The sequence below is a fragment of the Girardinichthys multiradiatus genome, chromosome 12 (assembly GCF_021462225.1).
Source record: "Girardinichthys multiradiatus isolate DD_20200921_A chromosome 12, DD_fGirMul_XY1, whole genome shotgun sequence".
Lineage (NCBI taxonomy): Eukaryota > Metazoa > Chordata > Actinopteri > Cyprinodontiformes > Goodeidae > Girardinichthys > Girardinichthys multiradiatus.
Window position 1 is genome coordinate 30,656,226 of NC_061805.1, and position 21,896 is coordinate 30,678,121.

The 21,896-nt window shown below is 38.8% G+C and overlaps 1 protein-coding gene across 6 annotated transcripts in view; it reads right to left on the bottom strand.

Moving 5' to 3' along the window:
• The window catches only part of pcsk5b (proprotein convertase subtilisin/kexin type 5b), a 117,894-nt gene that overhangs the window by 15,727 nt on the left and 80,271 nt on the right, over nucleotides 1-21,896 (bottom strand). For 3 of the 6 annotated variants that reach the window (XM_047380889.1, XM_047380890.1, XM_047380891.1), the window contains exons 21-24: nucleotides 9,845-9,947; nucleotides 7,982-8,118; nucleotides 5,208-5,408; nucleotides 4,291-4,356 (exon numbers count right to left, since the gene is read on the bottom strand). In XM_047380889.1, coding sequence (XP_047236845.1) covers nucleotides 4,291-4,356; nucleotides 5,208-5,408; nucleotides 7,982-8,118; nucleotides 9,845-9,947 — 507 coding nt within the window. Of the gene's footprint in view, nucleotides 1-4,290; nucleotides 4,357-5,207; nucleotides 5,409-7,981; nucleotides 8,119-9,844; nucleotides 9,948-20,428; nucleotides 21,882-21,896 lie in introns of those variants that run through there. The other 3 variants (XM_047380892.1, XM_047380894.1, XM_047380895.1) reach the window with 2 other exon arrangements.

The window sequence follows — 21,896 nt, forward strand, 5'->3', positions numbered from 1 at the left end:
TCTCAAGAAAAACCCTCCACCGACCCCCACATCCCATTCCTCTTTCTGCCTCCTTCCAGCACCCTCAACTTAACACTGCACCGGTTTGCACTTCAATGCCGTCAACAAGCCACAACCTGTGAAAGCAATTACTCATACAGGGATAGAAAGACTGGTAGAAAGGAGAGGTGGGAGGGACCAAGGTATAGGAGAAATACTCGGGTGAGGAGCCGGAAATCGTGCCTGCAGGCTGTGTCTGTGAGAGAGAGAAAATAGCGCCCGCATAAATATTAACGGTGCAAAGCAGGAGGAGGGGAGCATTTCAGCTGCCGTACACATCCTGAGGTATTGACTTGAGGAATGTGCAAGCACTGACACTTTTCTTTTTTTTCTAAGTGCAATGAGAAGCTGAACATCATGTCAGCTATTAAAAGACATGTATGATGTGAGGGCACATGATCACACGTTAAGGTGATTCGGTTCAATTAAAAATAAAACGGAAGCATGGTCAAGCGGGATGACTGATGAACGCATTGCCTAAATGTATCACTCCAGCTCTTTAAACTGACATTCAGAGCTGTGACTGTCAGGAAATATGACTAATAAATACAAAATGAGGTTAAAATGACTCAAAGTGAGCAGCAAACCCGCTGTGCACTTATGATAGTATCTTCTTAAAAACCTCTAAACAAAAATATCCTTACTCTATTCTACTTCTTTGAGGAGCCACATAAATAATAGGCAATATGTGGCTTTCGGGAGAAGTAATAATTATGGGAAACTGATTTGGAGAATACAGATTATAAAGAGTCTTAGCAGACTGTCTCAGTAAAAGTGCTGGGTTTCCACATGTTGCCTCCACTTCTACTTGGCATTCAGTCTGCAAGCCCATGCAGCTCTGCTGCTGGGCGTCTTCCAGGAGATACTTCCCCACTTTGTCTTTCAATAATTGTGGTAAGGAGGGCTCTCTAACACTACGGTCCAAACAAGAAAATGACCTGATTTTAAATTTTATAACTTTGAAGGTCATCATCTGACCGTTTTTCCTCTTTAGTTGCATGAATTTGCGTCCTAAAAAATCCCTACAAGCAGAATAGAAAGGATTTTTGTTCAAGATCTCCAAAAGCCTCCTCTATGAGATGCAAGATCTCCTCACAGTGGGAGGTCAAAGTTTCAGATTTGTGTGGAGGACAAAAACCAAGATAAGGTATTTTACAGTTTATAAAAGACAGAAAAGTGACCCCAGATTTGCCTTTCCCAGAAGTACACTCAGCACATGAAAACAACGTATTTCTAGAACATTTCCAAACCTCTTGCATTTAGTTTGCAAAATGCAATAAGCCTGTTTGGAGGATTAAAGGGTCCAAAACTGATGATGGGTGCAAAAAAAGTCTTGTATAACAAATTGACCCACGCCAGGTGTTACTTTAAGATTAACCCTTACAGACCTAATCTGAAATTTACACCACAGATGAAATTATTCTAGAAGATCTTTGTCAAAGCAGCTTGTTCAGTTATTTGATCATTCACAGTGCCTTGCAAAGGCATTCAAATGCCTTGACTCTTTTCATATTTATAAAAACAACAAAATTCATTGTATTTTATCTGGCTTTTATGTGATGGACAAACACAACAACGTGCATAACTGTGAAGTGGAAGGAAAATTATAACTTAAAAAAATATATATGGCAAGCGTTCATTAACAGCACCGTTTACCTTGATACCCTGAAATAAATTTCTATGCAACCAGTTGCCCTTATAAGTCACATAATTAGCAAATAGACTCCATCCGTGAGACGTTCATCCTCTGTATTAATCCAGATGTTCTGTGAAGGCCTCAAAGGTTTGTTAGTGAACATTAGTGAACAAACAGCATCATGAAGACCGAGGAACACAGCTGACATGTCATGGAAAACGCTGTGGAGATGTCTAGAGAATGTTTGGATTATAAAGTGTTATCCCAAAGCTCTTGACATCTCACAGAGAACTGTTCATTTCACCATCCTGTGAAGAGGATGGCAGAAATGTAAACCTACCAGGGCATGGTTGTCCACCTAAATGGACAGGCCTGGCAAGGAGAGCATCACTGAGAAAGGGGACAACAACCCAAAACATGTAGTCAGAGATACAATGGAATGGTTTAGATCACCTGAGAAATGGCCCAGTCAAAGTCCAGGTCACCCATGGAAGAACAACTGTTAGAGGTTGCAGAAGGGTTGAAGCTGGGCTTGTTGCTCACTTCAAGCTCTTCACCTAATCGGACTCAGTTCAAACTATTTTGCAAAGAAGACTGAGCAAATTATCTCTGGATGTTCAAAGCTGGTGGAGACACAACAATGGTCTTACAACTGAAATTACAGCTATAAAGTTTCTGCAGTATTGACTCGGGATGACTAAGTCAAAACTGCAGAACCTTTCAGGTTTTTATTTAAGAAACAATCATTTTCCTTCCACTTCGCAGTTATGTGTTGGTCTAATACATTAATCCACGATGAAATACACTCAGAACTAAGGTTAAAAATGTCTTTAAATCTGTCCACAGACAGGCTACAAACGCTCAACATTAACGAGCATTCAAATAATATTTGTGTCGCAGTTATGCTAAGTTGTGTCCTAACTCAGCAGAAGAGTCGGTCATTTCTAATCCCTCCCCTGCTGACTGACATCTTTAGTGTGCGGAGATGATGGGTGGCAGCCCGGCCGAACTGGGACTCAGACTGAATCATCATATTCCAGACAAACACATAATGACATAATAACAGCCCTCAGATGAGTTCACTTCACAATAACAACTTTCAGTGGTATGTGATAATCACCTCTGAGAGGAGGAGGAAGGTTTGTCTTTCTGTGGCATTGCAGACTGTAAATAACATGGAGTTAGATTTAAAGAGCAAAGCTATCCTTCTCCAAAGCATGTGAATGAAACCACAACCAACCTTGTCACCCTTACCACAAGCTTCCACAACATCCATTCAATTCCTAAACTTACTTTGAGAAAAAGTTCAATTTCAGAGTAAGACATACTTAAGCAGATTCTGGGGAACAGAACGCAGTCACAGCACCATATATAAATAAACCATAGAGTGTTGCAAAGCAAGTTTAGCACATCAAAATCTTTAGAGATCCAGATGGGAAAAGTCGACAGGAGAACTACTACTGTGCACTTCACAAGTGTGGTCCTCGTGGAAGAACAACAGGATGAAAGCCACTGTTGGAAGAAAGCCATAAGAAGTCATGTTTTAAGTCTGCTACATACCAGGGGGCAGAGCAAGAACGTGCGTTGGTCAGATGAACCCAAACTAAATTTTGGTAGTTAAAAACTAATCCTGCAGATCAATCAGAACAAACCCTTCCTATGATGAAACATGGTAATGGCAGCATCATGCTGTGAGGATGCTTTTTTTTCTTCAGCAGGAAGAGAGGAGTTGGCCAGAGTTGATGTCAACATGGATGAAGCTCAATACAGGGCAGTGCTGGAAGGGAACCTGAAGGCTGCAGAAGATTTAAGACTTGGTTAAAGGTTCACTTTTTAGCAGGACATGATCCTAATTATACAGCCAGAGCTACCATGGAATTGAATTTGTAGCATTTCCATGTATTAGAATGGCCCAGTCAAAGTGCAGACCTTCAATTCAATTGACAATGTATGGCAAGACTTGAAAACTGTTGTTTCCAGATACTCTCCATCTAATCTGCCTGAGTTTGAGCTTTTTTGCAACAAAGATTGTGCAAATATTTCAGGCTGTAGATGTGAACAGTTAGTAGAGACATACCCCAAAAGACCTAAAAATGGTTCTGCATAAGATCCCCATAAAATGCAGAGGTTTGCGGTTGTAACTGGACAAAGTATGGAAAACTTCAAAGGGTATAAATACTTTTTTAAGGTGAAGTTTTTGCATTTCTTCTTTGGGAACTATACTAAGATTAATCCAATACTTTTTAATAAATCTTACTGTGTCCCCATGTACACAACAATTAGCCAGTTTGTAAATTGCTCACAGTCACTTCTCAGATTTTTTTATATAAGTTTCACGCTCTACTTCAGCAAAACAATGGTGCTGTGCAGTCATCAGAGGAAAACCCAGAGTACAGCAGCTGCTCATGACGTCAAGCTGCAGTGGCTCTATAGTTCTGTTGATGGCTGATCAACATGAAGTATGAAGAACCTTTCTCCAAATCTTTACTCTGGATCTACGGCAATATCCTTGTAACATCTCCTAGCTGGACGAAATCTGTTGTCTTTTGTTTAGTTTAAACTGGTTACTCATGAGAGGAAAGAGAAAACTGGAGAGACATATGTGCTCTACTTACTGCGCTTGCATTTATTGCAGCCCTCATCACAGGGGAGACAGTCCTCCTTTGCATCTGAAACCTCATCTGGCAGAAGAAACAGTGATGATCATGTGAACTTACATATAAGAAATAAAACAGTTTGGTTCTTATTTTCTGAAAAGTGCTTTCTTCAAACATATTCAATTATGTCTGAATTAACTGAATCAAAATTTTATAGAAGAATATGATCCTCCTATAGAACATAAAAATGAAAGACAATATATTCTCTAATGATGCAAACTCTTCTTCATAAACAAACTGTAATTGCTGGAATCCGCTGTCATTTCAGGTGCAGAAAGCTCCACCTCTGTTCTTTACCTGAAATGCTGCAAAAAGCAGAAGTTCTAGCTTTCTCTCAACTCTCCCTTGGCTGCCATTCCCAGCTGATCTCATGCTTTGATATAAACTTTGAGGTGTTTATCTTTCACAATCTCTCAGAGGATAAAAATGAGGATTAAGATCAGAAAAAAGAGAAAAAGTCAACACCATGTGGGCCTTGGTAGAAGACTAGATTAAGGCATGCCAACAACTCGTTTCCAAAGTTTTTTCCTTTGTTGAGATATCAAAGATAATAGAAAGATGGTCTGGACTCTTTAATTATTTGACTAACACCATGCTGAGAACATCAGAGCTCCCAGAAATAACATTTTTTAAAGTAAGATAAGAATCTACCTCTCTGAGCCGCAATCGCTCATTGACTGTTTATCATGTCGTTGCTGAATTATTGTAATGAGATTCAATGTATTTATTACAGAAAGATGTTGATTACCTAAGAAAATAACTGCTATCATTGAGCTTTTTCTGACTAAATATTCCTCAGGGTCATAAATAACCTCTTAATGCAGATGTTTCCAGCAGAAGAAAATGACGACATGCCACCATTACATGTCTCTAACCTGTGCTGCACTTCAATTGGACACAGTGGCCATTTTGGATCTTGTATCCCGGGCTGCACTGGACGCAGCAATCTGCAGCCACACAGTTGATGCATTTTGCAGCACATGGCTCACAACGCATCATTGCAGAGTGGAAGAACCCCTCAGGACAGGCTTCCCGACACTGATCCTGAAACAGGTACCTGGGTAAACCAAACCTGTCTGGGGTGAGACAGGAAAAAAAGAGATGAGAGTGATTTCATCTTAAGAAAAGGCTGGTGCAAAGACAGACTCACAGACAGAGATTTGAGACTAATTAAGGTTTCAGAAAACCACTATCTTGGAAGTGAAGCATCATTCAAGTATGTATGGTCACATCTGCCTCGCAAAAGTTTTCATTCCTCTTGAACCTTTTCATTTGTTAACTTACAATAAAAAAAGATTTGACGTGATAGATCAACACAGAGCAGAGCATCATTGTGAGGTGGAAGGAAAACATTTCAAGCTATGATGTGACAAAATGAAAAACCCTCCTTTTAAATTTGTGCAAACTTTTTATTTCACACAGAAAACCTAACAAATGTCATTTTTATAGTTAACACATGTATCCAATTTTCCATGATATATATTGTTAACATTGCAATAATGCAGTGTTTTAATAAATTAACTGCTCCATTGCAGTTGCATCTCACAGTGAATGATGATTAAGTTTCTGATTAAATCCTATTTGTGCTCATTTCCACAAAAGCTTAACAAAAATGAATGAATAAACTAATTAGTATGTCTTACTTTAATTTCATACCTACCAGGTTGTTTATTTCCTTTTTTTTTTTTTTTTTTACTTTTTTTAAGTTATTTTGTTATATGCCATGGTCCTTCCTTTGTCAGTATCAAGAGATCTTCACCGTATCTAGCTGCTCTGGATGCATACCTTTGTGTGTGTGTGACAGGGTTTGTCTGTGTGTGGGTGTGTGTGAGTGTGTGTGTGAGAGAGAGAGAGAGAGAGAGAGAGAGATAAGCTCTTTTGAGAAAGAAACAGGGTGAGAAAGATAGGTCTGTTTCTGTTGTTTTTGTTATATCTCATTGAGCTTCAGACAGACTAGCAATTAAATGAAACCACATTTTCAAACATAGCCTGAAAAGTTTTTCAGATAATTGAAAGTGTGTATGAAGGTGTGTGTCATGAGAAAATCTTGTGTTAATTATTTTCTTGGACATCTGGTACCTCAGAGTGAGTGTAGGTGCGTAACAGTATCTCCCCTGTGTAAACACGTTCATTCTGACAGCCATAATACTGTCTGCAACAGTGTGATAAACACAGTTGCTCCTGCCACCATCAGACTAATATTTCTTCAGCTGCAGGCTGTTAATGACCTCTGAGATTTATAATAATATGAGGAGAAACGACTGAGAATTAGCTCCTCTAAATTGTCAGATCGCAGCACTTAACACCAGGGTAGGTTTTGTTATAAAGGGGGGGGGGGGTCAACAAATAGACACTGTTGCAGCGAAGGCATCACGATGAACAATACAAAAGACTGATTCTCCTTTTCTTGAACACATCTATCAACAGCAACATTATAGTTTAATTAGATCCATTTACTTTCAGGAGATTAATCGGTGGTGTCTCACATAAATGAGCCTTGGCATGGTCGAAAAGCACATTTGCGCTACATTGCAGTCAGAGCGTTAAAGCTTTGCAAAGGTTTTCATACCTTTTGAGCTTTTCTCAGGTTCCAGCTCTAACCTCATTGGATTTTGTTTGGGATTTTAAGTGAGAAACAATGCAAAGTAGTGGATAAATGGGAAGTAGGAGAAAATTATGCATGCTTTTACATTTTTTATGTGTGCGGCATCAATTTCCTTTTAGCCCTCTTCAGTCTATACTTTGTAGAATCCACCTTTTAATGCAACTACAGCTGCACGCCTGTTGAGGTATGTTTGTACTGCCTTTCCACATCTAGAGACTTATAACTCTAATATAATAATATTTGCCCATTTTTAATCTGTGAGAATGGATTTTCAAGTATTGCTACATATTCTCATTATTGTTTAGGTCTGAGCCTTGAGTGGGTCGTTCTAACACATGAATATGCTTTGAACCAAGCTCTGGCTGTGTGCTTAGGATGATTTCACGATACGATATTCCTTTATCATCAGAACAAGTCTGAAAATTGTCTTGCATTACAGCACTATAGTTTAAAGAAATAACACAGACACAGATAGTACAGATAGTATCAAAAATTAAACATTGTAAGTTGAGCAGAATAAGGCATTTCAAACTGGTTAGTGTTCCATGTATAGTTTCAGGATTTATGTACAGAAGCATTTCTCTGTTTAACCTTATTAAACTGTTGAACTTCCACCTGATGGTAACAGCCTATATTCATAATTCACAGTGTGGTCAGGGTTAGAGGTGATGTTATTAGCTAATCTTGCCATATTTTTATGGTAAGAAGATTCATAAAATTCTTCAACTGGGTATCCTACAATCTTAGAGCAAATTTTCATTTGATGAAGAAGTTCAGATTTTTCAGCAATGGACCGACCAAATCTCAAGTCTTGCAACAAGCAACCCCACAGCATGATGCTGCCACCACCATGTTTTACCAGAAATATTTACAATGGCAGCTATTAAATGGCAATTTTAAAGTAACCCTACTAACACCAGTATTTACTGGCTACTGAGTTCACCCATTCTAGTTATTAATCGGCAGACCCCACCTTCTGTGCCGATACATGGCTGTCCAAGGATTCAAAGGTTCTAATGAGTCTACTTCTGTGGGAGTGTATACCTGTGCCACAGCTGGTGCAGTTATCAGGACCCTCATCAGTGCACGCCTTGCAAGTGTGATGACAGAGAAGACACTGCTTCCCCATGGCAAAGCGCCCCGCTTGGCAGTGAGTAACACAGCGTCCATCTTCAAAAAGCCTACATGGACATTTCAAACAAAGGTACAGCTGAAACATAAACACTTTGCATTAATTAGTTTGATTTATCCTCTGAAATGAGCAGTTTCCCATGATCTTAACCCCCCCGTCTGTGTATTTAAGTCTGATTTATACCAGCTTTCAGACCAAAGTGCAGTGGTTGTGGCAGCAGTGGTTTGTACCACTTCAGCAGTATTAGCTTACATTTTTTAAATGAACAGTGCAGATGGAAAATGTTTCACATTTTGTTTTGTTTCAGGTTTGTCTCAGCATGGATCCAGATTGTTTTTACTGCTTCATTAATTCACACACACAAGTGCAAAGAGACTCACAAAAAGTAGGTTTAATAGAACGTTTTGTAACATTTTCTTAAACAGAAAATATGCCTCTTTACACAACTATTGAAAATCTTCTCTTTGTACTTGGATAAGGAGTGTTTGGCAGCCTAGAGATTTCTTGGGAAAGGTCCCACAAGCTTGGCATACCTTTGTCTTGGAGGTTTTTCTGTTTCTTTTTGGCAGAATCAGCCCTGAGTGAATTTCAGGTCTCTCTGGAGAAGCTCTGCTGGGTTCAGATCCAAACTCCGGCTGGCTGAGTCCAAGACCTTAAACAGTTTTTGTGTGTGTGAGGCCATTCCTTTGTTTTCTTGGCTGTTTGCTTTTTATTATTGTCTCCTTGAAACGTAAGCCTCAGTTCCAGACTAAGATCCAGAGGATGTTGGAAATATATTAATTAATCTTTGCTTTATATTTCCATGTACTCTTCTGCTCTTTCATGATCAGACTTCCCTGCAAAATAAAGCTGCAATAATCATGTTTGGCTGAAGGGATGCTGGTATTGAGGAAAAGTGCAGTGCCAGGTTTGATTCTTAATTGACTCTAATGGCTTGTAGTCATTCAAGTGCCATTTAGCTAATTTAACAAAATACTTTAATAAGCTTTTTAGAAACAATTAGCTTTTGGCTGCCTCTGTACCTTAAATGTTTAGTGAAGTGCTTCACCAATGTTGGCATAAAAACCTCAGACATTTGTTTGAAAGCTTAAGATGAACTTCATCTTTCAGCATAAGGACACAAAGCATACTAAGAATGGTGGGGCACCAGGTTGCTCGGTGGTTGAACAAGTGCATCATATGCGGAGTCTACAGTCCTCCATGCAGCTGTCCTGGGTTCGATTACCTGGACCGAGTCCATTTACTGCACAGCTTCCCCTTCTCTCTCTTTTCCTCTTCTTGTCGAGCTACAAATGAATAAAGGTCACTAGTGTAATAAACCTTATTAACAAAAACGATGAATGGTTCGACCAGGTGAAGAATAAAGTTCTGGAATGGTTCAGACTGAGTCCAGACCTGAATCTGATTAAAAATCTTTACCTAAAAGGTCTGAGTGCCTTGATAAATTCAAAAGGTGCTGCAACAAAGTACTAGTTTAAGGATGAGCAACCACATTAAGTTTATTTCAATTTTTCACCCTAAAATGTTTCACCTTTTTAAGTTGTACAGGTTATAATGACTGTACAAAAAGTGTTAAAATTATTTGTCTTGGTATCATTATTTTACGCCACAAAAATGTGCCACTTTAACAGAATTGTGAAGACTTATTATGTTTACCTAGGTCCAAATGGACTAAGATCAAATTATGACTCTAAAACAAACCAACTGTGTGAAACAACTAAAGTCTGAAAACATGCACTCTGCTCTGGTGATCTTTCCTTGTGAATGGTTGTAACCTTGTTTCTTGGCAGGTGGTGCAGGCCTCACTCTCCGGACCTGTGCACTGCAGACAGGTAGTATCACAAAAATGGCACTTTCCCCGTTTACTCATGTACTCCCCTGCAGACAGAGAGCCACAATAAATAACAGTTTTTTATTCAGTTATCATTGAGTTCAGTTGAAAAATACTTTATTATTCCCAAAGGGAAATTAAATGTTGTTTTAACTAATATAATACAGGTTTCTTCAAAGAGTTATTGTAGATGTTGATGGCTCTGGGCAGGAAGGATCTCCTGAAGGAGTTGGTCTTACAGCAGATCTGAAGATGCCTCTGGCAGGAGACACTCTGCTGCTGTATGTCTCGTGAAGAGGATGCTCAGGGTTGTCTGTAATGTTCTGCATTTTATGATGAATCTTTCTTCACACTCTCCACAGCAGATCTGCAACATCTTGCTGTAAATGCTAAAGGACCAAAGCTTCCTCAAGAAGTACTTCCCTTCTTGTAGATGGCTTCACAGTTGCATCTCCAGTCTAGTCTGTTGTCCAGGTGAACACCAAAGTATTTACAGTCATATTCAATAAATTAGATTATTGAAATTTTCATTTATTTCAGTAACTCCGTTCACCAAGTGAAACACATTATATAAATTAATTACACAGAGAGATGTTTTCAAGCCAACATTGCTGTTATTTGTGATGGTTTTCAGTCTACAGCTAATAAAAACACAACATTTAGGATTAGAATATTGTATCAGACCAATTAAAAACACTTTCAATATAGACTTGTGGACTTAATGAAAAGTATGCTTAATACCTGCTTAAAAGTAATTTTTATCTGACAAACGAGCCTCATCAGAACACATTTACTAATTTATTAAATATGACTGTATACCACCTCCACTTCTCCCATGATGGAAACAGTGCTTGACATATTCCTTTTTCTAATAACATCTACAGTCAATTTATTTGTTTCTGATTGCTCCATTTTTTTTTTTTTATTTATTGGTTTTTTCATCACTGGATACCAAACTTGAAAATATGATTTGTTAATGTCACGCTATATGCAAAAACATTTTTAAAAAGTCACTCATATATTGTTTGCTTTTGCAGTAAAAGAAGACACAATGTAAATATTTTGTGTTTGGTGATTGTAGGCTCAAAAACAGAGATAAATGCAAATAACTTAGGTTTCATGAATGAATTGTCTGTATTATAATAACAAAATTCAAACACAACTTTTTTTTAAATTAAACAACAGTGGTCATTTTTAATAACACTAGACATTGAAACCTTTAGAGTTTAATGATTTTGTGTTTGTTACCCATAAGTGGAGACATTTTCACCCTTTCAGCAGCAAGGTAGAGAATAGCTGAAGTAATAACAAAAGCCCAAATCTCTCCAGATTGAACTTGGAAAAAAAAACTTTAAAGGACAAATATCATCATAGTTTAGAGCTACAAAAATGTATAAATTTTGAAAGTAATTCTACAAATCAAAAAAAATCACAATCGACCAATATAAGCAATTCCAAAAGTAAATTTTGACAGCAAAAAGTCTTCGTAGTCACATCTCTTAGGTGAGTCCAATCTATTCATTATGTATTATCTGGATCTGCAGTGTCCGAAGGACCCATGTTGTGCATAAGATACTGATTGTTTTCATGATTAAAAATAGAAACATTTTTAGTAGAAGATGGTTAACAGTTGTGTGGCTGCTTATTGGTGACACAGAAAAAGGAGAAAATTTGCAAATTTGCTACAAAGATAAAACAGTATCTCCATTGTGAACAATTTTGCCAGGGGATTATTAAACAATTTGAATTTTGGATTTAAGAGACCAAACAACCCAAACTTGCAGAAAGAAAGAGAGCACTACATAGTCCATGCCCTGGCTGGGGGCTGATAGCTCCAGCAGAGAGTCAACAGCCAGACCGCTGACGTGACCCCTGGTGTTGTTTGTAAGTACAATGTTCCTCAGGTAAGAAAAGGCTTTACAGCAGTTTTTATTTTTGTGTCCTCTGTTCACACAAAGCTTCTGCTGATGTTCACAGATTGTGCTAAATCAACAACCGTACTCTCCTAATCATTCATCTGCATATTTAAACACTATTTATTTTCAATGAAAAAAAAGCAGAAAGGAGATCCATGTCAGTATTTTAACATCCCTTCCAACCACCAGGTGTGTAGCCTTGGCTTGAAGTGACTTTTTACGGCCAAACAGTATAGAAAACTAACTATAGACATGTTTACAGAATTTGAGTGTCATGACTAACGGCCTTAATGTCAATCTAAACTGACGCATGCCTGTAAACATCAGAGTAGCAACACTAGTTGGAATTGGAGTGAAAATGACATCGTTCTGAATGCCAGCAGATTTTTTATGTTTCATATTAGTTTTCGTCACAATTGTCCTCCATTACTGCTGTAAATTACTGGCAGACTGGCCATAGAGTGCTTTACAATTCCACAATAGGGTGCCAGTTTGTTATGTCTCTAAACATTTACTTACTTCCTCCTCCTCTCTCGAGATTTTGTTTTACAAAACCTCATTTAATGAACTTAAATTTCAGTTTCAGACTATTAACTTAGATATAACTACTCTTGTCTTGGGTAGAAATTGGGCTAAGCAATAGTACCTGAGTTTGGCATATCAAACATGACATCTTCACTCATCTGCAGCTTTCGGATGCATTCTATGCTGCCTTCTGTTTGTTTGTTTTTTTTCCTTTTATGCTTTTTACATATTTCTCAATTTTGATCATGCAAAATGAATATAACTACTGTGAGCTAGGAGCCTTAACAAAAACAAAATGGAAATATTATATAAATGGTAAATGGCCTGCACTTGTATAGTGCTTTATCAAGTCTGAGGACCCCAAAGTGCTTTACACTACAATCAGTCATCCACCCATTCATACACATATTCACACAATGACAGTGGCAGTTCACAATGTAGCCACAATGTAACCTGCCACTGAGGCAGACTGACAGAAGTGATGACCTTTAAATTCTTATTTGTGACCAAGTAGTGAAAGCATCATTATTAAAGCAGAAATACTGCAGAGACTAACTTTGCTTTTGTCTGAGTTCTTGCTAAAATTGTGCGTGGGTTTCAGAAGTGCAGAAAATTGAGCTTTGGTTGCCAGAAACCTCAACACCTGGCAGAGTAATCAAGAATCATTGCATCAAAAACATTATCACAATTATGATTGCATTCTGGGTGGATATGCAATCGCGATTCCACACTGGGTACAATTAAGAACCAGAGTTATTGTGCAATAAATCCACATAAATAAGGTTTGCCAAATGTTTTTTTCCTTGCAAGAATAAAAGACCAAACATCTGAAAATGCATGTAAACTGTCTTATACTGCTGGTATAGAACTAAAATTTCCAAATGTCCATCAACCTTCAATAAACTTTACTTCAAAGAAAACGACAGGCAAACAAAAGAGGCGTAAACATTGTCTCTAATGACTTTGCTATTAAACAAAGGTGACAGACACTGGTTTAAGCAAAACGATGGAGCAGGATGTTTGTGTATGTGTGAAACCAAGAGCATCTTTCTCAGTAGCGGTGAGGTTTGTCTGTGCTCTCCAGCTTTCGATGAAAAGCTCAATTGTTCCTCTGGAAAACAAAGAGCTTTTCTGTGTACAAACACAACAGGCAGTGGCTTCCTATTCAGCCGAGCTCTGCTGAAACCATTCAAATGGCCCCCCGGATAAACGCCGATACTCTTCCTCACACCCACCCCCACACAAAAGCAGACAGAGACAGGTTTTGCAGCGGACGGAGGACCACACAGCTCTACACAGCAGAAACCTGCACTATGGAGTGCCATCCAGGAACTTAACGGTCAGAAGAAGACAGAGAGGGCGTCATTTAGGGTGGTATAACTTATTTCCTGAGCTTGTAAGGACACCAACAGTTGCTGTCATGAGACAATGCTGACAACTTCTACACCTGATTCTGATTTCGAGGTCCCCAATTTTTCTACATCTTTACAGTCCAAGAAAGCAGAAAAATTAAATCCTGCAGGTGATCAGATAACTACAGCTTTTAGATTCTGCAAATCTTGACCCGAGTTCAAACATTCAATACTCGTAATTTATATGTAGTATATTGATCCAATTAATCTTCTATATTCTTTTAAAAAATGATCAATGTTCAGAATAATACCCCAGCATAAAGAGCCTTGCTAAAGTATTGATACTTCTTAAGCTTTAACCATTGATCTTTTATGTGATAACCACATCTAATTATAAAGTGGAAGGAAAGGGATGTGTGGGTTTCAAATATTTTTACAAATAAAAATAGGAAAAGTGTTGTGTGTTTTTCTACTCAGCCCTCTGTGGAGAACCACCTTTCACTAAATTTATAGCTGCAAGTCTTGAATCAATGTCTCTACCAGCTTTAAATATCTAGAGAATGAAGTTTTTCATAGATTGTGTTTGCTGACTAGCCCAAGCTCAGATAGATTGGACAGAGAGCCTATAAACATCGGTTTTTCAGGTTTTGCCAAAGATTCTCAGTTAGATTTAGGTCTGAAATTTGACTAGGCCATTCTAACACATTAACATGCTTTGGTCTAAACCAGGGGTCAGCAATCTTTATAACTTTAAGAGCCGTCTTTGCTTTCAGTTTAGATGAACTAAATTTATTTATAGCCACAAAAAGAATCACCTCTCCAGTCTTTTGTGATCACCTTGTTTTAATTCTATCCATTTCACATCAACTCAGACTATCTACCCCACAGCATGATGCTGGCACCCCATGTTTTGAAATTGGGATGGTGTTTTCTGGTGTTTTCACACTGTACTGTCCTACATGCAAAACACATAAAGCGTTTTGCATGTAGGACAAAGTTAATTTTGGTCTCATCTGACCAGACCATCTTCTTCCACATGTTTGCTGTGTCTCCTACATGGCTCGTGGCAAACTGCAAACAGGATTTCTTCTGGTTTTCATTCAATAGTGACTTTGTTATTGTCACTCTTCTAAAAAGGGCCAGATTTTTAGGGAATGTAGAAATGACAGTTGTGGAGGGTCATGTCTTGGTAGGTTTGAGATGCTCATACTCTTTTATGTTACTGAATAATGGACAGAGAAGTAGTAGTAGCTCAGAGCTACGGGAACTGTGTGGAAATCTATCCCTGCATCTCCAAAACATTCTCCCTGACCTCTCTGCTGTGTTCCTTGGTCTTCATGATGCTGTTTGTTCCCAAACGTTCCCTAACAAACGTTCGAGGCCTTTTACACACTGTCCCTGTCGTGTTGCACTAGACCTCAACTCTAACCATGTTGTATTAAAATCATGTTAATACCATTAATCGTCTATTTAGGAGGTTGTAGTACACTGAAACCTTTTAGGGATTTTTGTATTCTTATACTAATTTTGTTTACCTACAGGCTGTATTGGCGTGTTTTTCAGCAAAAATTTAGGAATCACTCTAAAGACACAGCAATGAGGGGCAATCTGTGTTGACTTTGCCTCAAATCCACCAGATCCCTACCCAAACGCGTCTGCTTTCAAATCATGATTGATGAAAAATGGGTTTTAGTTTAACAATTCCCAGAGGATCAACTGCCAGAGACTACAGGTTTTCTAAAACAAGTTTGAGGTGATTAAAAAAGTCCAGACATTTCAAATCCTGATGTAGCTGATCTTTCAAGGTTAAATGTCACCCCAGCACAAAAAAAGGCAGTTTAAATTTATAAAGAATTTATTTGCAGTAATCTAGATACATGTTCATAATACTTTAAAACTCCAATGTTCATTACCAAGCACTGTTACACAGGTCCGTCCACCTGTGTACGGAACCCGGGAACATAATGAGCAAACTAGATTCTGGAAACCTTATTTAAAAGTCTACAGCAGGGTTCAGCAACTTTTACAATCCAAAGATTTATGTCTTATGAGTTTTTTTTTACCTTTTACATTAAAAATATTTGCTTTAAGGTAAAACCATTGATTTTATTTCAATGTTAAGGTTTTAGGGGAAAGTAAAATGTCAGCCTTTTATTACATTTTCTGATACTTCATGTCTTTGAACACGGGGTTGTCTCATTGTGCAGCAAGGACAACAGCAATGATTTTGCAGGTGGAGGCCAGACATTTTTTCCTTTCTCATTTTGTTTGACACCGAGGGTCAGTGTCACTACTGGTAGCATGAGGTGAAACCTGGACCCTACAGAGGTTGCACAAGTGTCCAACTCCACCAGAATGGCACATCAATATGTACCAATGCCCGAAGGTCTGCTGTGTCTCCCAGCACAGTCTCAAGTGCATGGAGGAGATTCCAGGAGATAGGCAGTCACTCTAGGAGAGCTGTACAGGGCCATCAGAGGTCCTTAATCCATCAGCAGGACCAGTATCTGCTCCTTTGTGCAAGAAGGAACAGGATGAGTACTGCCAGAGTCCTACAAAGTGACCTCCCTCGGGCCACTGGTGTGAAAATCTCTGACCAAACCATTAGAATCAGATTTCACGAGGGTGGCCTGTGGGTCTGATGTCCTCTAGTAGGCACTGTGCTAACTGCCCAGCACCATGGAGCTCGACTGGGATTTGCCAGAGAACACCAGAATTGTCAGGTTTTGTACTGGCATCCTGTTCATTTCACAGATGAGAGCAGGTTCACTCTGAGATCATGTGACAGATGTGAAGGTGTCTGAAGAAGCTGTGGGGAGCGTTATGCTGCCTGCAACATTGTTCAGGATGATCAGTTTGGTGGTGGGTCAGTGTTGGTCTGGTGAGGTATATCCATGGAGGGATGCACAGACCTGTACAGGACAAATGATGGCAGCTTGTCTCCCGCTGGGTATCGAGATGACACCCTTAGACCCATTGTTAGACCCTTAGCTGGTGAAGTACGTCCTGGGTTCCTCCTGATGCATGATGATCCCCAGCTTCTTGTTGTAAAATGCAGACAGTTCCTGAAGGATGAAGGCATTGATACCATTGACTGGCCTCCAAACACCCCTGACCTAAACCCAATAGAACATCTCTGGAACATCATGTTTAGGTCCATCCAATGGCACCAAGTTGCACCTCAGGCTTTAGGGAGCTTAGTGATGCCCTGGTCAGGATCTGGGAGGAGATACCTCTGGACACCATCTATCATCTCATAAGGAGCATTCCCCGGCGTTATCAGGTATGTTTACAAGCACATGGGAGCTACTGAGCACCACTTTGAGTTGCTGTAATGACATTTCAGCAAGTTGGACTAGCCTGCTGCATCAGTTTTCAGTCTACATTCCTCTGTGACTTCAGATGAATCCCTCTGTGGGTTGATTATTTTTATTTTCATCAAATGATGTGGCATCCTTTTATTCCAAACACATGGCAGCATGACTTTTTCCAATTAAGATCTGATGTGTTTGTAAACTGTTTCTTTATTTTTTAAGCAGTGTATATGCACACTATCTCACATTTTTATAAATATTTTATATCTTTTTACAGTTAAATACCAAAGATATGACAGTCTGATGTAAAGTAGTCAGTGTACAGCTTGTATAACAGTATAAATTTGCTGTCCCCTCAAAATAACTCAACACACAGCCATTAATGTTTAAACTGCTGGCAACAAAAGTAAGTACACACCTAAATGAAAATGTCAAAAATGTGCCTCAAATGTCACTATTTCGTGTGGCCACCATTATATTCCAGCAGTTCCTTAAATCTCTTGGGCATGGAGTTTACTAGAGCTTCACAGGTTGCCACTGAAATCCTCTTCCATTCCTCCATGACAACATTATCAAGGTGGAGGATATTAGAGGGCTTGTGCTCATCCACCTTCGATTTGAGGATGCCCCACAGAAGAGGCTTCCTTCTGGGATGCTAGCCATGCAGACCAGTTTGATACAGTGTATGATCCGAGAACTGGCAGGATGACCCTCCACCCTTTCAATCTGTAGCAATACTGCAGCACTCAGATGTTTATTTTCAAGACAACCTCTGGATATGAAGCTGAGCCCGTGTAATCAAGTTCTTGGATCGACCGTGGTGAGGCCTGTTCTGACTGGAACCTGTCCGGTTAAACCACTGTATGATCTAGGCCATGGTGCTGCAGCTCAGTTTCAGGTTGCTGGCAATCATCTTCTACCCTAGGCCATCTTTATGTAGAGGAACAATTCTTTTTTCAGATCCTCAGTGAGTTTTTGCCATGAGAGGCCATGTTGAACTTCCAGTGACCAGTATGAGATTGTGAGAGCGATAACACCAAATTTAACACACTTGCTTCCTGTTCAAATCTGAGACCTTGTAACACTAACAGGTCACATGACACCGGGGGGGGAATGGCTAATTGGGCACAAATTGGGCATTTTCATTTAGTGGTGTAATCACTTTTATTGCCAGCGGTCTAAACACCAATAACTGACTGTTGAGTAATTTTTAGGGGACAGCAAATGTACACCATTTTACAGGTTGTACACTGACTACTTTACAGTGTATCGAAGTGTCACATCTTCAGTGTTGTCACATGAAAAGGTATAATAAAATATTTACACAAATGAGAGGGGTGTACTCACTTTAGTGAGATACAGTATGTATGCCTTATACTATAAGTGCCAATTTGTTGTGGAAACACTGCTAATGTAGCATACAATTCAGTCAATATGTTAATACTGTATTTAGTGAGGTGGTAACTGTAATATGAAGTTAGAGCAACAACTATTCAATCTCATCCAATTGCAATTATGAATGCAAATAGGTTATAAAATAAATATTGGATGTGAGGTGAAGCATCTTCATTATGCAGCTCTAAGCAACCACCGTAAATAAATAGTCTTAACTCCATCTGATTCGAAACCAGATTTTTGCACACACTACATAAAATGACGTAGTCATTTTGTCCTCATAATTTGACATTAAATTAGACTAAACTTTCATTGTTTTATGTCAGTTTGGATAACCTGAATTATTTTCACTTTCTAAATATCAGAATGGGTTTTTTATTACTTTCTTCAGATTGTTTTGGATGAAACAATTTGGGAAAGCCCAGATGTTGATGGCTTCGTAAACTTCAGCTTTGTTAATTCATAGCATGTGACTTGAATGGAGGTGCACCTGTGGATGTATTCTATCAGGAAGATAATTGCAGACCTCCATGTCATAGCTGGATATAATTTCCAGATGTCTGAAGGAGCCACCTTGAACTGTTCTAACAAATATTCACACATATAAACAGCATGGGAATGTCCAGACATCATACTGTGTGGTTTAGTAAGAAATGCGTATCAACCTCACAACAAAAGCAAAAGACCTTTTTCAGAGTGTGGCTGAAGCTGGTCAAGAGTGTCATTATTTACAGTGAAATAAGTCCTGTAATGACATGGGCTGGAAAGCCACCCAGAGAGGAAGAAGCCATTAATTCAAGAACAATAAAAAAAAAGCCAGATTACAGTTTGCAATTCATTTTGGAGACATCTCCTGTGGTTTTATGAAACTAAAGCTGAAGTGTTTGGCTATAATGAAAGGAAAGAAACTTTAAATAAAGTTTATAAAAACCACTGTCAGTGAGAAAAGAAAGTTTAGGGTTTTAATTTAGGTTATATAAATATCTGCTTTAAACTCCATCTTCTCCAAAACACTCAGCCTCAAGGATGTGAAACGGTCATTTAATCAGTGGGATTGATAAAAATTGATGATTTTTAAAAAGTAACTCTGTGTGGAGTAAAACCAAATTCCAAAATAATAAAAAAAAAAAAGCTAAATAATTAATGATGCCAATCCAGTAATTATTTTATAGTTAAAAAATTTAGATAAGACAAGAGAACCGTAAACAGATTAAACATTTTAATAAGAACACTTAAGTAAAAGTAATAAAAAAAGATTTTCAAAACTAGGACTTTGAGTAACATTAATAATGCATTGTCACAGATATGTCACAAATACACATTAAAACAGCTTTTATACAAGGGGCTGTATGTGTGTGTCTACTATCGCACACGCACACACACACGCACACACACACACACACACACACACACACACACACACTCAAAAGTCATCTTAAACAATGACCAAGATTAAGCTTCTGTTAACCCAAACAGGGGACTCGATCTTTATTACAAATCACCAACAACCATTAACCAGTCCACAGAACAACACTTCATCTAATACTGTAAATGCTTCAGGCTGCAGGCGTTAACACCCACCACAAAGTACCAGTTTGATTTTTTTTTCCTTTTAGGTTTAATTTTCATTCTGTTTTTTTGTTGTCGTTGTTCAATTTCTAAAAGCCAGCATCTCTAGAATAATTTGCGAGCTCCATCAGGTAAAGCTCAAAGACTGAGAGAAGGGAAACACAGCCCTCTGACCTCTATTGCCCTCATCACAGAAAAACACAGCTTAGAGTTCTGAGACTCACAGTCCCGCTTTAATGTAAAAAAATGGAAATAAACATGATGGATGACTGAACTAGCTTCGAACACACCTTAATTTGTCCAAAATGAGCCAATATTTAAATTTAACTTGTCAGTGAGATCTATCTGTAGATAAAACACAACAGTAACTGGATATTTTTCTGACCTTCCGTAAATCCAAATTGTTGTGGAGAACTTCAGTTCATGTGCGTTGTCGTAACAGAATAAAGAGAGCAGAAACGTCTAAAACTCTATTTTATTTGAGAATAGTAACATATAGGGATGCACCGATACAAATACAATATCATTACTGGACAAAAGTTCCTTTAGGCTGTGTCATATAGGGCATGTGGGAAAAAGAAACCACAATTTCAATGAATTTCAGATCCCTGTAACAAGTCTGAGTGGTATTGCAGTTTCCTTATCTGACAAAGTAAAACAAGAAGCTTTTAAATTGTTAGTCACTGTAGCGGGTAAAGTCGGTCCTCAGCTTTTGGGCCATGAATCTTCGTCACGCTTGTGAAAGCGTGGCATCGGTACATCCCTAGTACCAAAAATTCATAACAACTTACTGCAGAGCTCCCTTCCCTGCAGAAAGACCGGAAAGAATGACTGTCGACTCTTGAATGAATCAATGCAGTCTGGGCTTACATCAAGAATTAATGGCAATCTCCTGGACATGGCAATAAAGATAAACACACACACACACACTACTCAGAGGGCAGATGGATGTTTAAAGTAAACGAAAAGAGTTGGTTCTGCTCAGTAACGTGAATCTTGGCGTATGCTTACAACATTACTAACTTCAAGTAATGGCTGATTTATGTCTGCGCTCATGTTTAAAAGGTGCATGTGTGTGGTGTGTATATATATATATATATATATGCATCAGTGCACTGCATGTGTGTTACGTATTAAAGTGTAAATTTGTCTCCTCGCTCCTCAAACAGCCAAAGTCAGCCCAGACACGCGTTAATTTCACATTACCGAGTGAGCTACGTTTTTTTAATCCTCTCTTTCTTTGACGTATATTTACAGGCAGAAAACCATGGCCTTTCCTACTGTATGTTCCCTTTCTCCATCTGTTGGTTGTTAGCACTGGAGAGAGATGAGAAAGAGGGGCCAAAACAAAAATGGACACAGATGTATTGAGAGATTCGCAGGCTGAGAGGCTCCTGTTTTTAACTATGCTCTGTACACTGGCAACAAATAAAACGAAGGTTCAATTATTTTGGCATCAATGCTTTGGTCACAAAATACCAACACGTTTATTCTTTTGTTTGTTTTTGTTGTTTTTTCATTTGCTCATTTTTCTTGAAGTAAGTCCCAGTCGTTTTACACCCTGACCACGTGTTTGTCCCAGTACTGAAAAAAGGTAGGTTTGTTGTAGTCCTGTCATCGCACCTCCGATGCAGTCCTTTAAAGAGGCACAGATTTTCTTATAAATTATGTGACTGTGAATGCTCGGGCAGGTAGAGGAAGGGTGGGGGGCTGAAGAAGGAGAGGGTTGCCCTCTTTGCTCCCAAGTCCCCACCTCTCCATGCACTCCCTTTCGTGCCCGGTGACAGTGTCCCGTTACCCCTTTTGCGAGCACGTTCTGCAGCACAGCTGCTGCAGCACTCTCCTCTGGCAGAGATTGTTCTTTTTAACGAGCACACAGAAACCACCTTCTGCCCAAGATTCTTCATTTGCTTTCCACAGACCAG